This window comes from Cyprinus carpio, chromosome B7, assembly GCF_018340385.1.
Source record: "Cyprinus carpio isolate SPL01 chromosome B7, ASM1834038v1, whole genome shotgun sequence".
NCBI classification, from domain to species: Eukaryota; Metazoa; Chordata; class Actinopteri; order Cypriniformes; family Cyprinidae; genus Cyprinus; species Cyprinus carpio.
The window spans coordinates 11,296,921-11,324,138 of NC_056603.1; the positions used below are offsets into that span (position 1 = coordinate 11,296,921).

General features: G+C 35.0%; 1 protein-coding gene across 3 annotated transcripts in view; it reads right to left on the reverse strand.

Annotated features, from left to right (window-relative positions):
- Positions 1-27,218, reverse strand: part of LOC109045813 (furin-1-like) — a 111,698-nt gene that overhangs the window by 27,434 nt on the left and 57,046 nt on the right. For all 3 annotated transcript variants that reach the window (XM_042727242.1, XM_042727240.1, XM_042727241.1), the window contains exons 3-7: positions 26,377-26,475; positions 20,587-20,682; positions 17,113-17,241; positions 16,441-16,517; positions 3,818-3,906 (exon numbers count right to left, since the gene is read on the reverse strand). In XM_042727242.1, coding sequence (XP_042583176.1) covers positions 3,818-3,906; positions 16,441-16,517; positions 17,113-17,241; positions 20,587-20,682; positions 26,377-26,475 — 490 coding nt within the window. The remainder of the gene's footprint in view (positions 1-3,817; positions 3,907-16,440; positions 16,518-17,112; positions 17,242-20,586; positions 20,683-26,376; positions 26,476-27,218) is intronic.

Below are 27,218 nucleotides of genomic sequence, written 5' to 3' on the forward strand. Positions count from 1 at the left end.
TTCAGTCTGTGTGCACTGAATTTATTTAATTGCGCTCGTATCAAACTACTGTATATCGATATAAACGGTATTGCCTCATATCAAATCGCTTATGAGCGAAAGATCGATAAATCATACAAACTCGATATACTGCCCAGCCCTAAAATATAAATATATAAAATACTTGAAACTGGTGCTTCACTTTCAACACTGCATGAACTCAAAACAAACTTACATTAGATTTTCAGTAATCTTTGTATGTGTATATAAATAACAATTCTGTAAACCAAAACTTAAAAAAATATTATAGCTTTTTTTTTAAAAAAAACTGCCAATGCCAACCTGCTTGCAATAATACTGTGATATTCAAATTCTAGCCTGTCAAATATTTAATTAGCCACCCACCACCAGAATCTATATTTTCTTCGAGAAGCAAGCGAATACATAGATTACCACTGGTGGAGAGATATAACGTAACTAAACATACAGAAAAGCTGTAGAGAAAGCAGCTACTATGAATAACCCCACTAAAAATCCCAATATGATAGAGATCTTTCTTCTGTTTGCTAAATATTTAACATCTAATGCTCACATATGAAAGGGATGAGGTGCACAGATAGCGCTGCATATAAAAGTTCCTTTCAAAGTTCATTCAAAGGTGACAAGTGGCTACATTCTTCTCTTTCAAACATCGTTTTACAGACGTTTCACAACAGAGGAGACCATCTTATCTTTTTCCACTACCCTGTACAAAAGAGTATCTTAAACAGAATTTGGGGTTTGGGAACGAGCCAGACCGCTTGGTCCAAAATGTCAAAGGTGTTAAGTAATTGTGATCCCAGCATCAGAATGTTATCTATGCCTTGGATAAAAAAAAAAAGAAAAAAAAAAAAAAAAAGAAAAGCACATTCTGCCAAGAACTCTTAGATTTTAAAGTGGTAAAAAGATGAGAAATCAGAGTCAAGTATCTTCAAAACAATGTGAATCACTCCTTTGATACACAAGGGGGCGAGGTTACTCAAGGCTGCCCTCATACGGGTTAGTGCAAATAAACAAAAGTTCAGTCGTTTCAGGTTTTCCAAAGGAATCCGAGAGCTTTGGTGCACAGACAGTACTGCAAACAAACCCACAACTACAAAAAAAAAAAAACAGCACAAGATCTTGGAAAGACTTAATGCTTTTAACCCCAATCTACATTCCAAAAGTCCCAAATATCCCCGTAGGACAAAGAGAAAAGCTGGCTATGATTACTTTCCAGGAAATGAGAAAGGCATAACAGATATACACGGATGCACTGTGGTCACAAAATTCAGGCTCTAGTAAATACAAATAATCTATCTTCTCTCAAAAATGCAACAAGAACCCTCAGTTTTATTTGTTATACAGGAATTTCCCACAATTGACTCTACTGTTTCCTCCAAGTCTCCCAAACCAATATTCTGGCTTAATGAGTTCTGGCAGAGGAGTTAGCCGTGCTGTGTGCCATCTCTGCTAGTGTGCTACCATCTCCACATTCGGCTTTCCTGTAGCAGAAGGCACTGCCTGCCAGTTTGGGCCGACGTTACGGGTCAGCTGTCCAAAAAACTTCAGTTCTCTCTGTCCTCTATCCCCATGCTACCCCCTAAAGGAGTAGTATCTGCTGCTTATTAAGCACAGATTTCCCCCTGGATTCAAGGTGAAACGGGCACAGGAAGAAGACTTACCCTCCACTGCATCTCATTAGGAGGATAATTCAAAAACAGCTGCTTGAGAGAGAAAGGCAGAGATGACTAAACAGAAATGGATTTATACCCATAACGCATTATCCATCTGTATAAAAGGGAAGATCTGACATGTAGCGTCTATATTTAGAGTCTGAAGAAAATGTGCCATTAAAAAAAGAAAAGAAAACGTGAGTGGTGCTTGTGCATGTAAATCTCATCATCAAAGTGCAAATTTGTTTTGGGTGTTTGCAAACTAACCCATGTCCAAAGAACCCAAGACTCTACAATATTTTGGTACCAGGCTGATGAAAATCTTAAAGCAATTAAGAAATTTCTCAATTTCTTAATTTGTATGTGGAATTTTTCATAAATTCTATTTTTTAGAAACTTTTCCTGTTAAGGCATACACTTTAATAAAAACAAGGTCCAAAAAGAGAAACAACTGTATGGTAGATTTTAAATATACAGAAATGATTAAAAATAAAGATAAATATGTCAAAGATAAATATCCTGGATATGTTAAGTACTAAAAGAGCAGTCAAGTGAAAATATCACAATGGTTGTGACATCAAGATATAAAGAGAAAAAAAAGATATACTAGGCAACAAATATACAAAAATACAAATATATATAAAAAAATAAAAAAATAATTTAAAATAAAAAAAGATTTTAGTGATTTTTGATTGTATTACTGTGATAATCACAGTGTTTTCTGTACGACTACAGCTTGAGTTGAGTTGAGTTTGTCCTGCATTCATAGTAGTTTTTTTTTTTTTTTTAATGGTGTTGGGTATTTTAAATAGTTATTTTTATAAAGCCTGTCTCACAATGAAGAGTTCTATTGCATTCACTGACCGAACAATAATCGTTGTCTACTTTACCATTACACTATCAATTAACGGTGTTACTTCAGAGTACTCATGCACATCAGTAATAGTAATAGCGCATGATTTATGATTTTGTGTTGAGGTTTTATACTTAGATTAGTGGTTTGTTGAAATCCCTAACCATAAGTATAAACACTAGTAATAAGTGGCAAACACCTCTAATAACAATCGCCAGCACAAATTGGAGAAAACACACAAAGTAGAGAGTGTTTCAAAGTTAAAGTTCAAAACGCAACATTTAAAAAGAAATCTCCTGGGTGTTGTTAAAAGCACTTTTCCCTTTGAACAGACCACAACCTAAATGTTCTTTGATTAGTCAGTGCTTAAAAATGTTATTAATGGCTGCTGATGTGTGGAGCCGGAGTGACCTCATAATACACACGTTATATAACATAACAAATGCATTACATAATCATCTATTATGTAGTAGTAGTAGGGGTGAAATTAAAGTGTTACTTCATTCAAAATGAATACTCTGTCATTATTTCTCACTGTCATGCTGTTTCAAACCATATCATTTTTATTGTATTCCATGAAACACTGTAAATCTTCTGCAGTCATAATATATATTTGAGTAAGAACAGATCTCAAAGCTTACTGTAAGTAGTTATCACATTCTGCTTAACATCTCCTTGTGTTCATCCAAAGAAAAAATAGTCAAACAGTATTTTGAACAACATAAGGGTGAATAAATGATGACAATTTTAACACGTTTTAGTGAATTTTCCCTTTAAGGTGAAACATTATATACCATATTGCTAAGCTAAACAGCTAAGATTCAACTATGGGCAGTTGGCTAACGGTTCTTGGAGAGGATTTAGAAAGCAAACCATTATCAATGACATTTATTCCAGTCCAGTGAAGTCTAAGAGCCGTAGACAGCTGGCAGCGTAGAGAAGAGTAATGAAACCAAATCTGCACTGAATAGGATAAAAGCACCTCAGCCAATTAAAAGGATTACACATGCTAGCGTCCAAATCATTGGCTCACAGGGACCTATGCTGGAGCTGGTGATAACTGTCCCATTTGAGCTCATGAAGCCATCGCTACGGGAGTTCCTCTTTCGAAGTACTCTCGCTACAGAAGAGTTCTCGTGTGGTTTAACGAACAGAAGACAGAGCTAATCTGAATGCAAAGCCAATCTGATGTTTCACCGAGGTGTTTTGCAATTCAAATGTTGAAATGGATGCGGCGCGCACTGAAAGAATAGACTGTATGTGTTGAAACGTGAAAAACGTGCCAACTCACCTCCGATCTTTGAATTGTAGGCCACTCCGACACCACACATGCCATTGTTGGCAACAGCAGCAACCTCTCCAGCACAACGTGTCCCATGTCTTTAAAAAAGAAAAAAAAAAGAGATTAAATTATGATTTTTCTGGACAATTTTGAAACATCTGTACTATGCCATAATTCATATACATGTTCTTCTTTGGATATAATATAATATAATATAATGTAATATAAATTGTATCCAAACATATGTGTGTGTGTACTGTGTATATTTATTATGTATATATAAAGACACATACATGCATGTATATATTTAAGAAAATTATATTATGTTTATATATTAAATATATTAATATATAATATAAATTATATGAATATAAATATATACACATGTAAATATTTTCTAAAAATATACTGTATGTGTGTGTCTTTATATACATACATAATAAATACACACAGTGTACACACACATATTACGTACAACAAAAACTTATATTTTGGATGCAATTAATCGCAATTAATCATTGCCCAGCACTAATAATGTAATGTGATGTGATGTAATATATAATATAATGTAATATATAATTTAATAACTTAATCATTATAATTATTAATGCATCATATTACATTAAAATATGAAATATGAAAATATGCAAACTAGCAATATAATTAAAAAGAACATACAAATATAATATAAAAATAAAATAAATATTTAGAAATGTAAGAAAAAATAACTATGCAAATCAATTTAATTTACGAAAAGTATATACAAATATAATAATAAAATATAAATGTATTATATTTACACAAAAATATATAAAAATTAAAATGCAAATATGAAAACAATTATGTAAAGCAATTTAACCAAAAAAACGAAAACAGAAATATGAAAAAAAGTTTTTGAGATATTTTTTTAAAGATGTTTAATTAATAATGTTATAATATTAATATTATGTTATTCATATAATGCGTATTAATATACACAATACAAAGTTTAATTTTATGTAATGCAAAGCATCTTATATGAGCAGAAAAGGTAGTAGCAAGCAGAGATGGAGGAATGCAATTAATTCCCTCTGAACATGAATTGGACATTCTCAGTTCTGCCAAAGACAGCTGGCAACAGGATCAAACTGCAGTGCTGATGACGAGGGGCAGGCATAAAGACTGCCCCGATCCTCGTTCACAGCAGGTGACTGAAGCCTCTCATCCTGCAGGGCTCATTCAGAGCTCTTTTGCATGTGTGAAGAGCTCCTACTCAGTCCTGCTGTAAAACAGGCAGCTATCTGTTAAATACGACAGCAAGTGACACACTGATAACCGTGGCCTCTGGGAATAAGATTACAGCCTGTGACAATGTGCAAATGCAACTTGCTGTATGCGTTTAATCAAAATTAATGAGGACCAAAGGCAAGGAACCAGCTAAAGAACCAAAGAGCAGAGACGTGTCATTTAGATCACCATCCAAGTGCATTTTAATTTTATTTTTGGCCTTTCTACCTCTTTGCCACACAAGAGAAATATGTATCTTAATCTTGTTTGCACTGTAGCTCTTTTTTTTTTTGCCAGTATTAAGAAATACATGCACACTTATTGTACCACATACAAACATCTGATATGGCACTGGATTCAAGCGTAAATCCACAGCATCTGTGTCACAATAATCTTCTGGGTCAGGAGACGTACAAAAGCCAAGAGAGCAATGGAGGCTAAACAGAGTTAAACAGCACAGAGGAAGGATCAGTGAAATCCCAGGAGAACCCCTGCAGTCATCCATCCATTCATAAGAAGCATGAGATCAGGGAGGATAGTGTCTCAGATTTACTCAGTCCTACAATAAGGAGGATCATAGGACCTTGATTACATCCAAAAAAGGAGGGGGTTTTATGGGAACCAAGCTTGCAGATTGTTAAAACATCAGGAGGGAACTTGGGAGAATGCATGCAAGATTACAAAATGTGTGAGAATATACGTAAAAAAAACAAAACAAGAGATACACAACATGGAATCATCAGACTGTCCATTTTAATTGTGAATCCTTTGTGGGACAAAATATGTGACCCATCATGATTGGGATATACCAAGTTTAATACAAATTTTAAAAGAAACAAATGTTTTTATTTCATTTAATTAATTAATTTATTTATTTTGCCTAATTTGTTCATTTAACTTTAACAATAATAACAGAACAAAAATACAGGACAATAGTGAAAAAAGATTGTTCCAACTCCACCCCACCCCGACCCATCCCCCAACATTAAACAAGCTAAATATAAAATACATACAATAAAAGAAGAATAAAAATGTACTCAATACATAATTATAGTGACAGAGTATTTCAAGTATAGAATACATGGTGAATCATTAAAGGGGTCATTTGATGTTGCTAAAAAGAACCTTATTTTGTGTATTTGGTGTAAAGAAATGTGTTTATGCTGTTTAATGGGGAAGTCGTGGCCTAGTGGTTAGACAGTTTGACTCCTAACCCTAAGGTAGGCACCAAACCCCCAACTGCTCCCCAGGTGCCGCAGCATAAATGGCTGCGAACGATCTCAGCGTCAGCGCGGAAAGTGAGGAACTAACTGATCTCTGCTTCGTTACAGTTTGCACATATTTGTTTCGTCGCGAACGTTGATCTGCCTTGATAACGCGCGTCATCACTACGACACGGCATTAGTTCTGGCTTTTGTTCACACAGCGCTCGTTCCAGGACTGAACCTGGCAATGTTACTAGGTCCCCGACCCGGGTTCAATCCCGGAATCAATCCCGGGACGTGTTTGCTTTCACACAGAAGTTGACCCGGCAATGTTCCGGCAATTTGCCGGGTCCGACGTGCAGTGTGAAAGGGGCTGTAGAGATGTGGGGACGTGTTAGAATGAGCCGTTTCAGGGGAGTGTGGACAAGTGTTAAATTTTATAAAGAATATCTCTTTTGTCTTTGCAACTTTACAGATCTTCTTTATTCACCAAGATCTTGTAACACTCCAAAGAGAAAGGAAAATGTGAAATCGCATCATATGACCCCTTTAGAGTTGAGAAACAAAACAATGTAGCCATATCACACACATGTGCACATATTTCAACAAACAAGTATTACATACTTACACCCAAGTATTATATTTTATTTAACTGCTTTTATAATATATATAATATTGTAAAAAAGCATGAGAGATACACAGACTCAGGCTGTCAATTTATATTGAACTTCAAATAAACATTTACTTTAAATTATTTTTATTTTACATTTTGTAATTTTTCTATATTTTTATACATTTAAGAATCATATTATATTATATTATATTATATATATATTTTAATTCTTTTTCAAAAAATGCTCTACATAACATCATTGCTTTTTATTTTAATTTATATTTAATGTCAATCTGCCGGTCTCAAAATGTCACGTAGTGATGAAGATAAATGTGGTGAATGTGCTCCGTTCGTCATCTGTTCAAGACCACACATGGGTGAGTGGCATGTCTTAAATGAAAAACTGGTCCAGATGCTCCTCACACATTTTTACAGTACACATGACCTGGATGACAGGGAATCTGTGCAGTAATATTGTGAGCATCTGCATTTATTCTTCACAGTCCACTGACTGAACAGAAATGTACAGACAATCACATGACTTACTTGTTCTAACCCATTTCAAACTAAAATACGAGTCAATAAACTCATATCCATGTGTCTCCCATTGCCCCTGAACAAAATATAGATTTCAGCAGCTTAAATTATCACTGTGGACCTTCTTAGTTCTCAACCCACCACTGTTCTTGAGTAACTGCGAATTATTCTCAGGCTTCAATCTCGGAAAATGCCGCTCTTATGTATGTGATAACTGTACGTGACTGAATCCACATTCATGGGCTGTTATCGTGGCTGGATGGTTTAATAGGGTTTGGTGTGACACCTTGCGTTACCGTCCTCCATGCTGACTCACTTTGAAACCGAACACATGCAGGTTTGTGATACTGAGAGCGAGATATGCCACTAGTGAGCTGTCTGATAGATGTAAAGCAAGCCTGGACACATATAAGAGGGTTATTTCCATTTCATATTTACCTGCAGCACATGTGCTCCTTTGCAGGAACTGCTGTATAGATCGAACCCAAATGTTAGAAGCAGGCCCAGATGGAATGGAACTTTTGCATATTCTGCACTGATTTTTGAAGGACAAACACCAGCAAAATTCTGCTGAATGGTTTTAAACTGAGTTGAGAGTAATACACTTTTAGTGGTAACTGAAAAAGTACAATGAAATTAGGCAAAATATCAACAGTTTGGGCTCGGAATCATTTTTAATGTTTTTGAAAGAAGTATCTTAAGCTCACTGCATTTATTTGATTAAATAAAAAATAAAAAAACGAGCCGTTATTATTACAATTTAAAATAACAGTTTCCTTCCCCAAACCACAAAACCCAAACCACAAATATGAGCAAAAGTAAAAGGGATGTTTGTTTTAGCAATCATTACTAGAAACATTGAGGAATGGTGTCGTCCTTTGAATACTTTGGGTACTGTATAAAAATAGCCAACAAGTCAATCAGCACTAACAGCAGATGAAATAGAGTATTTCTGCTTCACTTAACAGAAGAAAAGCAGTCTATGCAGGACACGACCATCTGCTTTCTTCAACACCACAGGCATTTTACTGAGACACATTGTTTGGACTTTTATACAACCCTGACAGGACTCAAACCTGCAAATGCACTGCCCTTGACATACGGCTCAGTTCTTATTAGAACAGGATTATTCTGGGCTGGAACACTGTTTGGCATCTCCTCCACAGACAGTCATCCTAAAGGTTTGTAGATGCAGCCAAGAAAACTATTCTTAACATATGGAAGAGACAACAAGTTAAGAAAACTGGAAACTATGTTTTGAATAACTTTTGCAGGGAGGGCTTTGCTTGTAGTTTAACAAAAAATGAAAGATATGTCATTTACTCACCCTCATATTGTTCCCAACCTGTATGACTTGATATTTTGGTGACATTTGATTTTGAAAATGACATTTCAAAAAGTAACTTCATCCATTTAATGAATGGCAGTCTTCAAAATATCATCTTTGGTGTTTGGTTACTCAAGATAAGAGTAAGCAAATAATGATTTTGGGGCAAATTGCTCCTTTAAAGGAAGAGTTCACCCAAAGTAACAAATTGGCTGATAATTTACTCACCCTCAGGTCATGCTAGATCTAAATGAGTCTGTTTCTTCATTGAAACAAGTTTTGGAGAATTTGAGCATCGCAACACTTGTTCACAAATGGATCCTCTGCAGTGAATGGGTGCCAAAGAGATGCTGACAATAGTCCACAAGTAATCCACAACACAACTTCAGTCCATCAACTGAAGACTTCAGAAGCATATAGCTGCATGTTTGTAATGAACAAATTCATCAAGACGTTTTTAACTTCAAACATCATCCTCCACCCATAATATTGCTTTCTCCAGTGGAAAAGTAGTCTCATCTGAATCAGAAGAGAAATATGCACAGATCAAGTACTGTCTACAATCATTAGAATGCCTTGATTGATTTGTTTATTACAAACACGCAGCTTTTTGCTTCACTAGATGTTAACTGATGGACTGGAGTGGTGTGGATTACTTGCGGATTATTGTGATGTTTTTATCAGCTGTTTGGACTCTCATTCTGACGACACCCATTCACTGCAGAGGATCCACTGGTGAGCAATTGATTTAATGCTAAATTTCACTAAATTTACTTTTGGGTGAACTATTCCTTTTAGTGTGTAAACTGGTCTCCAACCTACTAATTTAAATATGTAAAACGAATGAGCAATCACTTGCCTTTTACAATCTGTAAAGTTGCTTTGCAATGATTTGTATCGTAAAAAGCGCTATACAAATATTTGAATTGAATTGAACAATCTCACTATTTCATAAAAAAAACTATTTTGCTTCAGACAACCAACAAGGATTCCTTACTGAAAATTAACCCAGAGATGCAAAAGGTAGGGGGAAAAGGTGAGAACATTGCGTGGATCAGGGGCATGCTCTACACAGAATTTATTTAAGATATTTGAAGAGTTCATTGGCAAAAACAGAAAACTCAGAAAACTTAAAAAAATAACAAAAAAATACAGCTAACTAACACACAACACAAAAACATAATAGCATAATAAAAAACAAGATTTTTGAAATCATTTGTAGTTACTTTAAGGTATTTTTTAAAATATTTTTTATCACTTTATATGTCCAAAACTGTCATTTTTGTAACATCTTGTTGCAACATTTACACCCCGTCCCCAACTTGATTTGTCACTGAAAGGTGAGGAGTTTGCATTTTAACTAAACGAAAGCTTCTACATGAGGCGCATTCTTAGCTTCAACCATCACCGTAGATCAGCATTTTAAACACCATGATATGCTATGTTAATAGAAGATTAACAGTTAATGTAAAAAAATATAGCAGGATATCACATGTAAAGACATTAAGATGTTTATAAACGTTTCCTGCTGGAAGATCAGCACTTGTTCTGCTTGAATTAGCAGACCCACGTTACACATGCTGAGAGTTTTAATACATTCAATACAGATGTATTCATGACCATCTTAAAATTGGATTAGGCAGTATTCCAGCTGGCTTATTGGAGCCCCAGGAAAATAATTCCAGGGGAGCGCTTCAGTGTTTTAAGCTTGGGAGAGAAACCAGGCGGCAAGTCTAGAGACCGTCAAGCAGAATCTTCAGCGGAAGGCTCACTTGCCTCTTTGAGTTATGATTTCATGGAAGAGCAGAGATGTTCTGCTTGACTTAACACTACATATTTCTGTCTTCTCTCGCATATTGTGCTTGATGAATTAACAATGACGGGACAAGAAAATATACGTCCCGTCTTGAGCTGCTGCGAAGCAAAACTCACTTGACTGGCTTAGTACAAACACATTAACTGTGGGAACTATGTACGGGGGAATACTTCATCCTGCCTTTGTCTGAACAAAAGGCATTTCCAGATGTGCATTTTTAACACGCTAAACAACACAGTGTGTTATGGTAACCTCTGATGTTTTATCAGCACACGTTTTGAGCCGATCTCGGTCAGATTACATCCTGAGAGAACGGCTCTCTAAAGCCGTGCCAAACTCCTATAAAGCACTGCACTGCTAAAGACAGCGATCTATGAAAGATATGATTTCTAATACGTGTTCATCTTTGCTATAACTCACTGCCTAACATTTTTAAGTGTAGTGGAAGACTTGAAAGTCACAATCTGTAATTGAATAAAAGCCAGCTGAAAAAAAAAATATATATATATCTGGTTTAAAAAGTCAACACAGAACTGCACATGAGTGTGATTAATGTATTAAGGTGCTTGGCGTTGTCAACAAATGTGATTATTTCAATAAACAATGCTGATGCACATATCTAAAGAGAAAGATTGGCAAAATAAATACAACTGATTAAAATAAAAAGATAAAATTAACATTTTAAATAACGCTAAAACATCTTTCTGGGATGTGTTTACAGACTAGCTATTTAAAAAAAAAAATGCAGACAGAACACCACGCAATGAATCTGATTATGTTAAATTAATTAAAAGCCAGCTGACTAATTATTATATGAACAACATCATTTTTTTAAATGTTGTCATATGCAAAAATGTACACAAATATCTTAAAAATAGAAAAAAGATAATTTACAGGCAGGAATAACATAACCAACATATATTATATTATTCACACTATCAGTTCTGTTTTTTAGAGCAAAAGTATGAAATTACAAAAAACAATAACTGTTTCAGGAAAATGTACTGTTTAGAGATGAAAGTATGAACAGAAAGGTATTTATTTGGCTTCAACACTTCTTGCTACAGCTTGAGTTTCTTCTGAAACACCACACTGACTCAACCTGCCCCACTTCTGTGGAAACATACTTAGGAATGCGTAATGCATTATTTAGTCACTTTACAACATGACCAAGGATTGTTGGAGCACTGATAAATGGATGTTTTACAGAAAATCCAGATCTGACACTGAGAAAAGCACGCTAAAATGCACACAATACAAACATTAGGGCTGGGGGATACAGTAGATGTCAATATTTGTCACCCTTCAAAGATATTAAAAGATAATAAACATAATAAATATATCAGAAATTAGAGTTTAACACTGAAACAGATAAAACCCACTATAGCCAAGAATTTAAATGTTTAATACAAAACATAACACAGAATTAAAATAAAGTTAATAAACATGTTAAGTTTTGCATAAATTTTCACTGAATTAAAACAAGAGGAAAACTATTATGTTTATGCACCAATAAAACAATATATAGCCTCACTTGCCTCTTCGAGTTATGATTTTATGGAAAAGCAGAGATGTTCTGCTTGACTTAACACTACATATTTTGGTCTTCTTTCTCATATTGTGCCTATTATGTTTATGCACCAATAAAACATTACATAGCAGTCTAAAAATATATTTATTTACATATTTCTTGTTCTGAGCACCATGAGTATGAATTGTTTAATGGCAAATTTTTAACTTAATGGTCGAATCAAAAAAAAAAAAAAAAAGTGTAAATTTAACTTTAAAAATGTAAATAATTTTTTTGAACAATATAGAACCTTATATATAAATGGTTTGCAATTTTTTTGGCTGATTAATAATTTTCACAAAATAACAGCAAATCATTAAATAGTAACATATGTATATGATTTGCAATTATTTTGCAGCTGATTATTAAAAAAAATGCTAAATTGATGATATATACACTATGCATTTGCATTGGTTTTATACTGAACATATGCGTATACATAAACACATACAGGTTGGTGACATTCGGTGCTTGAGAACTGAAAGTGTTCGTAAACGTTCCCTGCTACTGTTGCAAACCTGAAACCAGCTTTGTGGTTCTGTGGTTAAAGATGCAAGAGCTAGATCAGTGCAACGGTAAAACACCTATCTGAAGCGCAGCATGCTAGAATAGATAGGAGTAAGGCGACAAAAAGAAATGGGTTTCTGAAAAAAAAAAAGTTTCGGGGAATTTCACAGCAGGGGTCAGAAGAAAACATGGCAGTTAAATAACATGCAGGATGAGCAAAATTGTTACAGTTATTGAACTACTGCTACTAATGTATCTCCTGCTGTCTTTGCATTATCAGATAGAGACATTTTAACTGATCTTTAATGCTTTATAGTGACTACAAAAGTGTTTCTGTGTTGCAAAATCATTTACGAAATGTTTTAAAAGTCAAACTTGATCACATTTCACCTAGCACCAAAGATGTCATTTCATTAGCGCGCATTATAGGAGTCACTCCATCATGACATGCGCTGTGGGGTACTTCCATTAGGGGAACACGGGACAGCCCCTCTAAAAACTACAAAGCCAAGCCATTCAGCCCAAGACCTTTGATTTCAACCCACTCGTAACTATACACTTTTCTGCCTGTCATCACCAATCATGGTAAACCTCAAGATAAAAACGGCTCTTTGGCTGGTATCCCAAAAAAAAAAAAAAAAAAAGGGATGAATGAGGAAAATCCCAAAGTGAAATAAGGACAGACCAGAGTTCAACTCAACTCATCATTAAATCAGAGTTTAGATCGTTAGCCATAACAATGTCTTGCTTTGTAAAAATGTAATGGGTTTGATTCAGTTTGGAGGGGTGGTGATGAACAAACCTGAGTGTATAAAGGTATAGTTCACACAATGAAATGACCATTCTGTCATCATTTGCTAACCTTCATGTCACTCGAAACTTTTATGCTGTTATTTGTTCCATGGAACCAAAAAAAAAATATTTTCCACACAACGACCTCAAGTTGGTTGGATCAAAAAACACATGAAAATTCACTTCATATATTATTATTATTATTTATATATATAAAATTTGTTTCTCCAAAACCCGGGGAGCAGTTGGGGGTTCGGTGCCTTGCTCAAGGGCACCTCAGTCGTGGTATTGATGGTGGAGATAGCGCTTTACATTCACTCCCCCCACCTACAATCCCAGCTGGCCCGAGACTTGAACTCGCAACCTTTGGGTTGCAAGTCCAACACTCTGACTCCAACACATTAGGCCACGACTTCCCCATATATATATATATATATATATATATATTTATTAGTGGTGGGCATAGATTAATTTTTTTTAATCTAGATTAATCTCACTGTAATCTTGGAATTAATCTAGATTAATCTAGATTAAAATGGCTCATTTGAATTCTGCCGAAGGCATTCAAATTATGTTTAATAAGATGTACTTGTTAGTACTGATAGGGCTGTGCTGCACTCAAACATAGTAGTTGGATGACGACTCTTACCCTGCGCTACATCAGTGCTTGGCCCGGCATCTTCCGCTTTAGCTAAGGGATGCTTTGCGTTTGGGTGGTACTTGAGACTGGAAGAACTCCTACAGTAAACTAATTCCGCATTGCACAAGTTGCAAACAACAACAAACCTTACGCCTGTTTCACACACACTCCGTCTGCAGTGCGTATGCGTTGCATTTATTTATTTATTTTTTTTCGCACCCATGTTAACGGATTCCAGCGTTCACGCGGTTGTGGTCCGTCAGTGCGTTCCAGGAGCGGTGCGTCTGCAGCAGTGCAGCGATCGTTTACGTACCGAGCTGTGCTGCATGCGTTGAATTAAAATGACAGCGCATTGTTCGCGGTAAAAATTAACATGGATTGACACGGAAATGCCGTTATTTCACAATAAATGTATACTAATTAAAGCCTACTGTTCACACGCAACACATGGGTTTTTGGCTAGGTTTAAAACAAGAAAAAGAGCACCTTTAGATAAACGAGGCAACATGATATAGGCCTATGCACTTTTATGGAAGCAGAAAAACAAAGTTCATTAAGAACCGTGCGATTGCTTGTAATAAACGAGAGTCGACTGTTTCTGTCAGTGGTGCTTTAATTTTAAACATTTGCGATATTCCAACAAGAAAAATAGGCTAATTGTTGTGTTTAAATGTTTTGCCGCTTGCTTGAGCAGCTTATTATACAAACCTAGAAGTCAAATGCATGAATAATATGTTGTTTTTATTTATTAAGTTTAAACTAATGTCTATGATTATGAAAGATTGTTACTGTTCTGTGATAAGAGTCAATTTTTATTTATTTTTATTTTTTTTAACATGATTTGAAATATAGAATGATGAACAAATGTTGTGTTTGTGGACTAAACAGCCGCGGATCAGTAGCGGAGTTCAAACGCGTCCTGTGTGAAAGCACAATGAGTCCGTGCTGCTTCTGCACCACATACGTAACACACACGGACTGCATACGCACTGCAGACGGAGTATGTGTGAAACAGGCGTGAGTCTTGTCGAGGTTTGTTTTTTTGGGAAGCTTGGTAATTTCACAGTAGGCATACACACAGGTTCAAAGACTCGTTCGCGCCCCCTACAGTGCAATTCGTCTAGGTATACATCCGCGCTAAACTATCACGGTGAAAGTCTTTTTTTTTCTTCTTCATACTACATTTATTTTAGACGTTTTGTTTTATTGGAGCCTGACAGTCCAAGGTTAGTATTAACTGTGTGAAGATTCTTTTCAAATGATGGTATTCCACAAAAAGAAAACATCATACAAGTTCAGAATGACATGATGTTCATTTCTGGGTGAACTATTTCTTTAAAGTAACCTATTCGCAACACCATCATTGTTTCTTTACAAATCAACCTAAATCTCTGTTGATTTATGAACTAGGCCATAAAAATGGCCAGTGTTGTGGATGGCCATTACCAAGACAACAAAACACAATCCATGGAGAGAACTAAACTCATAACACATCAATCACAGAGAAAACTAATTTCCCAGCAGCAAAACACACAACACAGAAAACAGGCAGAGAAAGCTGCTGCCTACTGCTACAACCTGCACACTAGTCTCAAGAGTATTACATATAAATGAATTTTATTTACTGTAAAAATATGCTTTTGCCTGGAAGATATGACCCTACTGTAGGATATATGTGAAAAGAAAACACCTGCAGTCGAGTAAGATCACCAGCTATGGTACATTTCAATCGCAGTCAGTGTGAACGGTCAATGCATTAATATATCAAGTAACTTCTTTTGTTGCATGTTTTGCATCTTTGCTGAGATAATTCACATCAACCGCATAATTTTTTGCAGGAAATTATGTATTAGATCATTTAAATATTAAACTGCATCTGGCCAAGAGTGACCATGTGTAACACCATTAAATTTGTAAATGGTGCAACAAATGAATGATGAACGAAAATCATAAATTGCAGCAGGATTCTGAAAACGACAGGACTACCATTTGCTTACTGGGTATGCAAAAAAAAAAAAAAAAAAAAAAAAAAAAAAAAAATTCTCATTAGCAAAAACAGTTCCCGTCCAACTCAAATGGGCTACAGAACTAATCACACTATATTGCAGGCCATGTATTCCTGCGCACATCTCCACTCTGCAGGGGAAACCTTTGGCCCCATTAAGTAAAGCAGTAAATGTATAGTAGTATTCATACTTCAGCTGGTTTTATGCCAGGAGTTTCATGCCTAGGCACAAAATACAGTGCCGGCTAAGACAGGAAAAACAAATAACAACAGTTTGAGCTGCCAACAGCCCGTAAATCACTGGGTTTGCTTAGGGGACCTAAACTAGGTTTACAGTAAATATGCATTGAGTACCTGTTATCGTTGAGTTGGGTGTATCGAGGCTGTGGGTCTGGGTCGCCATCATTAACATCATAGCTAGCATCTGGATCCTGAGAATATATAAGAAACATTTAGTGAAGTTATTTTATTTTGGGTTATAAGTAGTGCTGCCAAATGATTAATTGTGATTAATCGCATCCAAAATAAAAGAATATATGTTTGTGTACTGTGTATATTTATTATGTATATATAAAAACACACATACAGTATATATTTTGAAAATATTTACATGTATTACTATTTACATGTATATATTTATATTCATCTAATTTATATTATATAGAAATATCTTTAATATATAAACATAAAATTTTACTTTATATATATATATAGTGCTCCTGTAGCTCAAGTGGTAGAGCATTGCGTTACAAAGCGCAAGGTTGGGGGTTCGATTCCCCGGGAAGGGATGATATGTTAGGTTTGATTTCATATCCTGAATGCACTGTAAGTCGCTTTGGATAAAAGTGTCTGCTAAATGCATAAATTTAAATTTAATTTAATATATATGCATCTGTGTGTATTTATTTATACTTAATAAATATACACCGTACACGCACATATATTCTGTAAACAAACACTTATTTTGGATGCGGTTTGACAGCACTAGGTATAAGGCATATATGATAGTTGTTTATTCAAACTCACATAGTTTTGAATCAGATCTGGGTGGTTTTTTTCAATTCCATCATCCAATATGGACACGACGACGCCTTGTCCAGTAAAACCCCGCTTCCAGGCTTCCTTCACGTTGAGGTCACGATGATCTTCGTTGTACTGAATGGAAAATAAGAGAAAGAACAGATCAGCATAGATGCCACTTCCCTCCTGCTAACTACTCTGCTGATGCTGAAAATCAACCAGTGCTTGAGAATCATGTTTTGAGGTTTATCTTACACAAATCTTTCACTTTCGAAGCTCATGTCAGCTCTCTGATTCAAGGCTGCACTCTGCTGTACCTCAATACCGCATGGCCTCCTGTTCTAAGCATGAAGGATGCTGAAACTCTAGAATATGCCTTCACAATTTCCTGTTTCAGTTATAGCAGCACCCTGACACACTTCATAGTGCCCTTCACATACTGCACTGTAACCTCAGGTATCACATTTATGGTTTGCTCGCTGTCCTCTTGATGTGTAGATAGTAGAGCTTTTACTGTACTGTTTATATCTGGTTATTTTCACATGCGAGTTAACATATGAAATATTAAGCAGTTTTTGCATTGATGCCAGTTTTTTTATTTTATTTTATTTTATTTTGAGGAAAAATAAATAAAGAACATGTAATTACTTAATTATTCAAAATTGTTAACTTCACGAATAACTTAAAGAAAACATACACTACCATACACAAAAAAAAAGTTTTCCAAAGTATCATCTTATATTAACAAAACTGCATTCATTTGATCAAAAGACAGTAAAAACAGTTATTTTGTGAAATATTATTATAATTTAAAATGAATAGTACATTTTTTATATAGTGTTTTAAAATTGTATTTATTCCTGTGATGGCAATTTTCAGCAGCCATTGCCATTAAATCATTCTAAAATGCTGATTTGGTGCTCAAATTTCTTTTCTCTTTTTATCACAGTTAAGCTGCTTTATGCTTTGAGGGGAAAGTATTACTGTTTTTACTGTATTTTTGATCAAATAAATGCAGCCTGTGTGAGAATAAAGGTTTTCAACATTGATAATAATATATGCTTATTGGGCAACAAATCAGCATATTGGGATGATTTCTGAAGGATCATGTGACATTTAAGACTAATGATGCTGAAAATGCAGCTTTGCATCACAGGAATACATTAAACAGTTAAATAATATAAAATAGCAAAACATTTCAACAATGTTATATATCACAATATTACTGTTTTTACTGTATTTTTTAATCAAACAAATGCAGCCGTGGTGAATATAAGATGACTGTAACAAAAACAAACATCCAAATGTCTTGAGAAATGACTAGTAGCTGAGCCAGGAGCACTGTCAGGCTGACCATCCACCCACCCACTCTCAGACCACAGAGATCTGCCCTCTCCCACTCCACATGCATGCCACTCCTGTGCAGAATTGAACGTGGCCACCTGAGTTTATCTGAGCAGAAAATTAAATTTATTTCGCTGCATGGCCTCTTGACTTTACTCTTGGTCACAGAGTCACTGCTCTCTTCCCCAGGGAGGTCGCAGGGAGAAATTGAAGCAAGAAAGGTGCTGTCAGGTCTGATGACCCTAAAATGATGCACTCTCCTGCTTATCCTGGGATTGCAAGTCAAACGAAGAGAACGGACAGTTCATTTCTTAAGCCTACATCAGGCAAAATGATGCAATCTCGCCTCAAAGGTCCAGTAATAATGGCCGTGAGGTTGATAAATTGCAGCTGATGACCTTCGGTCAACTGTTGCAATTGCAGCAAAACTTTCTCTGCGTTCCATTCTGTGGAAATGTTATTGAGTGGATTCTAACCATTTTACTGATAAACATGATTGATAATGCTGCCGTGAAGAGGGGAAAAATGCGCTGAGAAAGGATTGGAGCTCAGACTACAATTTTATTGTTTTGTCCGAATCATGACATTTTCCCAAAATGTGAGAAAAAGCATCTATTGTCTCCTTGGTTCATTCGCTGGAACAAAACGTACGGGTCTGGTGAATCACCACTGAATGCAGAATGACTGGGCAATGACTAAACACAAATTAATGATTCTCATTACACTGCAAGATTCTCATAAATGAATGATATGAAGGATATAGGGACTACTTAATAACTACTTAAATAAAAATATATTTATATTTAATATTATGATATATTTTATAAACAAGAAAAAAATATAAATAAATAGATACATATATAAACTCATTCATTATTTCTCTCTTTCTGTCTCTTTCTTTCTTTTTTTCATGGCCTTGAACAGACCTGTAAATTATCATTAATTCTTTAAAAAGTGCACATTAATTCAATGGTCTTATTAACAGTTAAAGTATCAAGATAACAGGAGACTGTAAAAAAGGAAATGACAAATAATTGTAAATATTGTCTGTAGCCTGACGGTCGATATTAGAGTATCAGAGCTGATACATAAGCATTCTACAACCATCATCTTGAATCATAGCATTCCATCCTTAACAGAGAGCAACTCATCAACATTAGCTACGTTTCTATGCAGCCTAAGAATCGATTAATAATCAGAATATTAGCTCGATATGAAAAAGCCTTTGTAACCACCTCAATTGGGAAAAAAGATCAATTGAGGCAATCTAAATGAAATTTCTATCCAATTAAAAGAGGTGGTGCAGTTCTTGAATAATAATAGAACGATAAATGCCATATATATATATATATATATATATATATATATATATATATATCTTTCAATCTGACTAGACTTATAATAGGACTCAAATATACTTTGAACAAAGAGAGAGATGCTTGTGCACATACTCTCATCCAGAAATGTCTTGTTAGAAGACGCTGCTAATATTTACACAAGACAGAAAAACAGAACTACTTCTAATTGTCTTTTCAAGTAACAAACAGGTAGTCATGCACATTTAGTCGGCCGCTTTCTCTGCATTGCTTTTCTTCATATTTTATTGCTATTTTGGTAGTGTTGACAGTGACACCACATGCTGCTTATTGCTCATGCAAATGTGTATTTTCATCAAACTGCAGAGTTGAAACTGAATACAGTACGTTCAAAATCTGCAATTACAATGAAATTGTTTTGCATATAAAATTGTGCATATAAACAGTCATGTTATTTCAAATGAATATGGTCACTTTAAAACAGTGACACAGAAGGACTGTCATCACAGGAGAGGATAAGTATGAAGACTGATGGAGAGTGAAGGCCAGCACGTCTGGAATGTTTCCGAAGAGCCAAATCACAACCGGCTGATTAAACTTTAAGCTCCACCGGATGACCATAATGGCAACAAGTTCACTGTTACACAATGTCCCATTTAATAGGGGCAAAAGGAACAGAGTCCTATGAATCCAAACAGAACATTACAACAGCCCACCCAGACCATCCGATCTGAGCGGGAGGTATCGTGCTTGCAAATGGACAAACAGTTCACGAACACACACATGTGTGCACAAACAAACAGATGAGCTATTTACTCACCAAGTACCACTGCTGTGCAAACTTCGGATCGGTCGGCTCATAGTAAATATCCCTCTTCTTCCTTCGTTTCACCACCTGCTGTTCCGCCCACATTACTTGAGAAACAAACAAACAGTCAGGGACATATGTAAAGTGCTTGTTTCCAAGGTTTCCTTTCCATCAGATCCAGAATAAGCTGTCTTTAATGAAAATCAATGGATCATTAACAGTAATAATAATAATAGCACCAAATCTGCAAGAACACAATTAAACATGGGTAAAAATATGAGAAACTCCATTCAAAAAGCATCTATCTTCAATAACGTGACATGCTTGTGTGAAACACAATATTCAGTTTCACTAATAATATGAACACTGAACTATAAGAATGTAGGGCATGATTTAATTTTATTGCTTAATATAATTTTTCCAGGCCATGAAGCCTTGGTAATGTCATCAGAAATGTGAGAAAGAATAAGTAGTAATGATGAAATTTGTACAATACATTATAGTAAATATGGTCAATTTTGATTTCATGTGCTGACGAAAGCTGCTGACAGACACACACAGTCCTGTTCTGTCTCCTCACAATCCTCCTCCACTCAACACAGAGACAGAGATGCCTGTTGAAAGACAGGAAGCTGTTTCTCTAGGGCAGCGACTGCTGCAGCGGGGCAGAAAATGCAGACGGTGGCAGATTATGTGATTGACAGCTCAGCGCTGCTCATGCCAGAGCTCACTGTCTAGAATGACTTTTAGTGAACTAAATGGACAGACATGTGACAGGAAAGTGAAGTGAGTGGTTAGAAAAAGAATGATAGGACAGCTGGTATGTTCACTGCCCTTAAGAACAACCAGGTCACATTTGACCCACCACTCAATGACCCTCAAGGTCACGCCGTCATGACGAAATTTACCAATCATCAAATCATCATATAATTGACAGAAATGCTCTATATCTGCTTTATTCAGGTAAACTAGTTAATAATCAACCTATTAAATTGTAAACGGACCGCTGTTCAAAGTTTAGGTCATGTTGTCAGAGGTTCTTTGTTTGACTTGATTGACAAAATCAAACATTTCCCACAACACTTTAGTTTAGCATTACGGTTAATATTGCTTAAACTTGGGCTTTTGTGTATTTATTCACATTCCTTACCCCAAGATTAAAACTACAGCATTTAACCCACATCATTTGTGCTATGTATGAAAAGATCTTTGAAAAGATGAAACACAAAAAAATTTCAAATGAAAAAAAGAAAATAAGTTAATAATAAATAAAATCAAATATAAAAATCAAATAAAACAATAAAAAGCTTTAAATAATGTATTTCAAGTTTTGAAGTAGATAATTTTATATTCTTTGTGGTAGGATCTTTTTGAACATGCAAGACCCACTGATGTTATCACTGGAACTCAGTCTACTGCTTGGCAAGTTACTGGGGCTAGACATGTTCTCTAAACATCATATCACTTTTCCCCCTGCTGATTAATTAGCAAGAGTAATACGATAATTAAAAAAAAGTAGCACACATAAGCGCTTTAACTTTTAAAGATCGACCTCATCTGAAATTAAGCTCAATTAGAGCCAGTACTCTGTAGGCAAAGCAATGCATAATGAATAAACTCATGACTGATGTTGCTTCATCTATGACAGCTCTGATGTTTTGACTTGAGCCAAATGTGTTTAAAAGAGAATATGAATGCTACCAAAGGACTCAGAAATAGGAAATGGATTGCTGAAGCTATATGAAGATCGCTTTAGAAGAGAGTTTTGATAAAATCTTGACTATAAATGGAGTCCGGATGGCAGTGATCTGGAATATCTTAACTGGAAATGCAGATAATAAAGTCAATTGCTTAAATCATATTTGCAGAAAAAAAATTAACTATTAAGACTAATGCACACTCTTTCTTTGTATATAATTTATGAGATTTACATGACTTACAGTATAATATGGAACTTGCACATACTGTGTTATTCATGACAAAAAAAATCAATGTGAAAATTGCATGAAGACTGCATAGTATAAAAGTAATTATTATTAGCATTCCAAATTTGTCAATAGTGACTATTGTTTGTGATGAAACAGGGCTCAAAAGGTTGCTCTTTCTGAAGCTGAAGGGAGCGAAAGAATTCAACAACAGGAAGCGGAGCAGGGCAGTGAGGGGAAATGCCACGGAGACCCGCTGAGAGGGCAGGCAACAGGACCAACACACTTCACAAGGGTAAAACATCTTCACACAACTGCGGGTTTCATTTCACTAAGAGAGATTTCCTTCGCCGTTATAGCCATCTGTATCATCAAAATGACTAGAAGTCAATCATTTCAAATGAGTCAACCTTCTGCTGCCATCTGAGCGACAGTGACCATTGACGATCCTACAAAGTTAAAGAGGTCAATCTTTTCATCTAAACGAGCAGCGACACAACTGCAAAGGAATCCCACAAGGGCTGCCAATAGTTTGAAAAATATTATTTTTCACTGAAATAATATAATTATGTTCTAATTAAAAATAACATTTCAGTTAGATGAATTTAAAATAAGCAGTCCACAAGATGGCGCAAAAAACAACAACAATAACAACAAGACAAATATGGCTGTTAAAGTGCATTTATTTTTAAACTGAAATTCCTAAAATTAAATAAATCAAAAGATTTAAACTAGAGATTTAATCCAGTTCCGGTGTTAATTTCACATTTTTTATTCCTATTTTGTCTAGTATTTCAAAATCATCCTCTAAATTTAGTCAATATTTTCTCATATGGTATTCATTTCACTTTAATCAACTCTAATTTGACCAAAATAGCACCGAATATTACAGATATATTACACTGAATATCATTTTAGTTTATGAGAATGAAAAACAAACGAAATATTCACACATTATATATTTTAATTCAAACATGTATTAACAAAATCACGAAAACTGCTCTTGTTGTGAAATTGATCAAATTGAAAGCCTTGTTGCTTGATTTTAGTGTTTTTTTTTTAATTATTATTGATTCTGTACCTTCAAATAAAACATTTTCAATTATTCTCTAAAAAGGTTGTTTAAAATAAGTTTTTTTTTTAATAAAACATGATGTGAGCTTATTGGGGAACAGGGGTATGCTTTAAGGGTACAAAAAATTACCCATTAATCACAGCCAGACTTTTTGCATTTAATGATATACAACTTAATTGAAATTCTTGATTTCTTTCCATTTTTTTTTTTTTTTCATAAAATTACATATTTTTGTGTTTATTTTAACATAACTTCTTGTACTGAAACCAATATCTTGTGCACTAAAAATGTATCAATGTAGATTTTGGTCAGCTTAATAGGTACATTTACCCTAATGTTACAGAAGTAAGAAATAGTGAGAAAGACATTTTTCAATATATAAATAAGTACAGGCTAGAACAGAGAAGTAAGAAAAAATGACAAAAATATTCAACGTGTGACTTTGAAATAATCTCTGACAGATGGCGAAGGTGTACAACAATAAAAAATAGCAACTATGAATTCCAGTCTATACTTAGAAACAAGTTTAAAAAAAGCCTCCAGCATATCTTATGCAATTCCCAAAAGACTGATGACTGAGAACGCATTCAATGCATGAAATTTAAGAGGAAAACCAGCACCATTGTACCTCAAGGACTAATCATTTAGCGCTCACGAACAAAAGCAACTTTCTAGAAATGAATCCGAGATGCACAAATGAGTCAAACCGGGCTGTGTGCAATGACTCTCCGTCATTGTGTTGGCACCCAGGTAGGTTCATTATTCACACACCTCATCACTACTGAACACCAGACAATGGAGTGCTTTTCCCATCTCGAGGGAAGTCGCTCTGCTCCTGGAGGCCATTCGCACTGATAGAGCGTGGCGCTGCAGCCATGTTACAAGATGGACTTTTTAACCCCCTCTAGAAAGTGAGTTATGGGCCATACGGGTCCAGTCCGTGATTTCCATTAAGGGGGTTTCTAGCCCTTAGCAGTTCTCTGGCATTAAAATTGCAGGGTTTGTGTTTCACGCCTCATCAGAACTCAACATCTGGACCAGAAAAGCAGTTTAGTGACAAATACTGAGGTTGGAGTGAATGTACGCAGATCTCAGGTTGCTCAACTTTAAATGCTCGTATTTCAAACCGGTGACAAGAGAAACCAAAAGTTTTATTTGGTGTTCTTAAGAGGAACGTGCACAAGGGAGGAAACTGAGGAGTTTTGATATATAGGTTTCACGAGAACAGCATGTGAGGGTGCGAATGGAAAGATTCACAATGACGTTCAGAGGAGACAAGTCAAACATTGGAACATAAACCAGAAAGGATTCTAGAAACAGTTGGGAAAAGAGGAAAAACTATTTTTGGACAAACCGAAAACGTCTGCCCTCAATTCTTTAGAAGACGAGAAAAAAAAAACTAGAAAGGAGAGAGTGCTGAAGAATGACGGGTGAAATAACAAAGATGAATGACTTGAAAATTGTGTGTGCAGGTCCTGGTGCTTCTTTACATTTGCAAAAGTGATTAGGTCTTTAGTTTGAGTCCCTGATGAAACAAGGTCTACGAACAACCAGAGAAACTTAAAAATTGAGGGCAATAATAAATGTCCAAAGTCATGCAGTGTCCTTTTAGCTGAAGTTGAAAAAAAAAGAAAGAAAAAAAGAGGTATGCCGCAAAAAAATAGTCATATAACCCCAAAAAAGTGTCATAAATCAGCACAATGCAAATAACTTGCTTTAACAAACTTCACTTGCTTCAAGGCACTTTCCATGAATACAGCACAAATTAAGAGCTGAAACTCCCACAAGATCACTGAAGGATGTGTTTAACCTTCATAAAATGTTGATTATCAACCTCAGGAAGTCGAACTAAATATATGAATAGTTTCGCTTTCTATGCATTTTATATGAGGTCTGCATTTTTTTGTAGTGTTGTCAAATGATTAATTGTGATTAATTGCATCTAAAATAAAAGTTTTTGTTTACATAATACATTTATGTGTACTGTGCATATTTTTATGTTAATATAAACACGCAGATATACAGTAAATATTTTGGAAATATTTACTTGCATATACATTTATATATTTATGTTCATATTTTATATTATATATTAATATATTTAATATATAAACAACATAATTTTCTTAAATATATACATGCGTGTGTTTGTATTTATATATTCATAATAAATATACACAGAACACACAAATATATTATGTAAACAAAACTTTTATTTTGGAGGCGATTAATCACGATTAATCTTTAGACAGCACAAATTTTTTGCAACCCTCTCATTAAAAATCATAACGTACAGTCTGAAATCACATTTATTTTCTAGCCACGAACGCTAAACATCAAATTTAAACAGAAAAACGTAAAAAAAAATATAAAATGGGTAGTAAGATTTCAAATGTGGGCATAAGCTGCCACTCACAGGGTGATAGCTAGGAACCAAATGTTGGTCCAAAAAAGGTAACCATGCAATCTTAAAATTTCTCAAATAAACTGAGAAAATCGAATTAGATTATATAGCTCTCATGGTCCAAATTCTGTAACTTTCTAGGATTCACAATTAATTTTTGTCTCTAAAATGTCTCTAAAGTGCCTTAAAAAGCAGCTTTTAGCAGCTATTTTTAGTGTAAAGTTCACTCATTTCTGTACCTTCTCTGAGACCTATTCAGATCTCAATGGCTTCAGTATTTTGGCTTTTTACTTCATTTAGTCAAGGATTTGTCAACATAACCTTTGAGTTTGTTAGAGGGAAAAATGTCTGGAAAGGGCTGTTCTGAGGCGGATCCAGATTTTACATTTCACACATACCTGAGGTTCTGTGTGCAGACGAATGTGTGTTCCTCTGTGCTCTGATAAAGACCTCTTCACCACTCTGCGGTGCCTGAAGTGATAATAATCTCCAAAAACCTGAGGGGGAAAAAAAAACACAAGGCTACATTTAGCTCACCACATCCTACAGATTTCTTTAAGAGGGGGGGGCTGGCAAGTAAAACCTTTCAACTTGTGCATGTGTGTGTGTGTGTGTGTGTGTGTGTGTGTGTGCGCATATATTACACACACATGCACATACTCAGGCAATTTTTTTTTTAAATCATCAATTCTAACAGCCATTTTGTAGATTCAAAGGGTTTAAAAATATAGTAACTAAAACATCTTAAAAATCTAGTTAGAAAGCATGTTCCTCACTAAACAACCACTAGAAAACACACCAATATAACCAGTAATTTACAGTAACATTTGCCTATGCATATTTAAAATGTATGCATAAATAAAATGCCACACTTCCATAAACGCTGATTACTTAAAACAAACTGTTTTAACTGATTTATGGAAATGAACAAGTTATTAAAAAAAAAAAAAAAAACAACTGAACTTTTCAAAACAACCTCCATTTTTACTTATTAAAGGGATAGTTCACCCAAAAATGAAAATGGTCATCATTTACTCACACTCATGTCATTTCAAACCTCTATGACATTCTTCTTGATTTAAAACACAAAACAAGATATTTTGAAGAACGTTGGGAATCAAAAGAAATCAGTGCCTTTTGACTTCCATATCAAAATCTCTCCATGTTACAAAAAAGATATAAAGTTTTGAGCAATATGAGGTGAGCAAATTATGAAAATGTTCATTTTTGGGTGAACTAT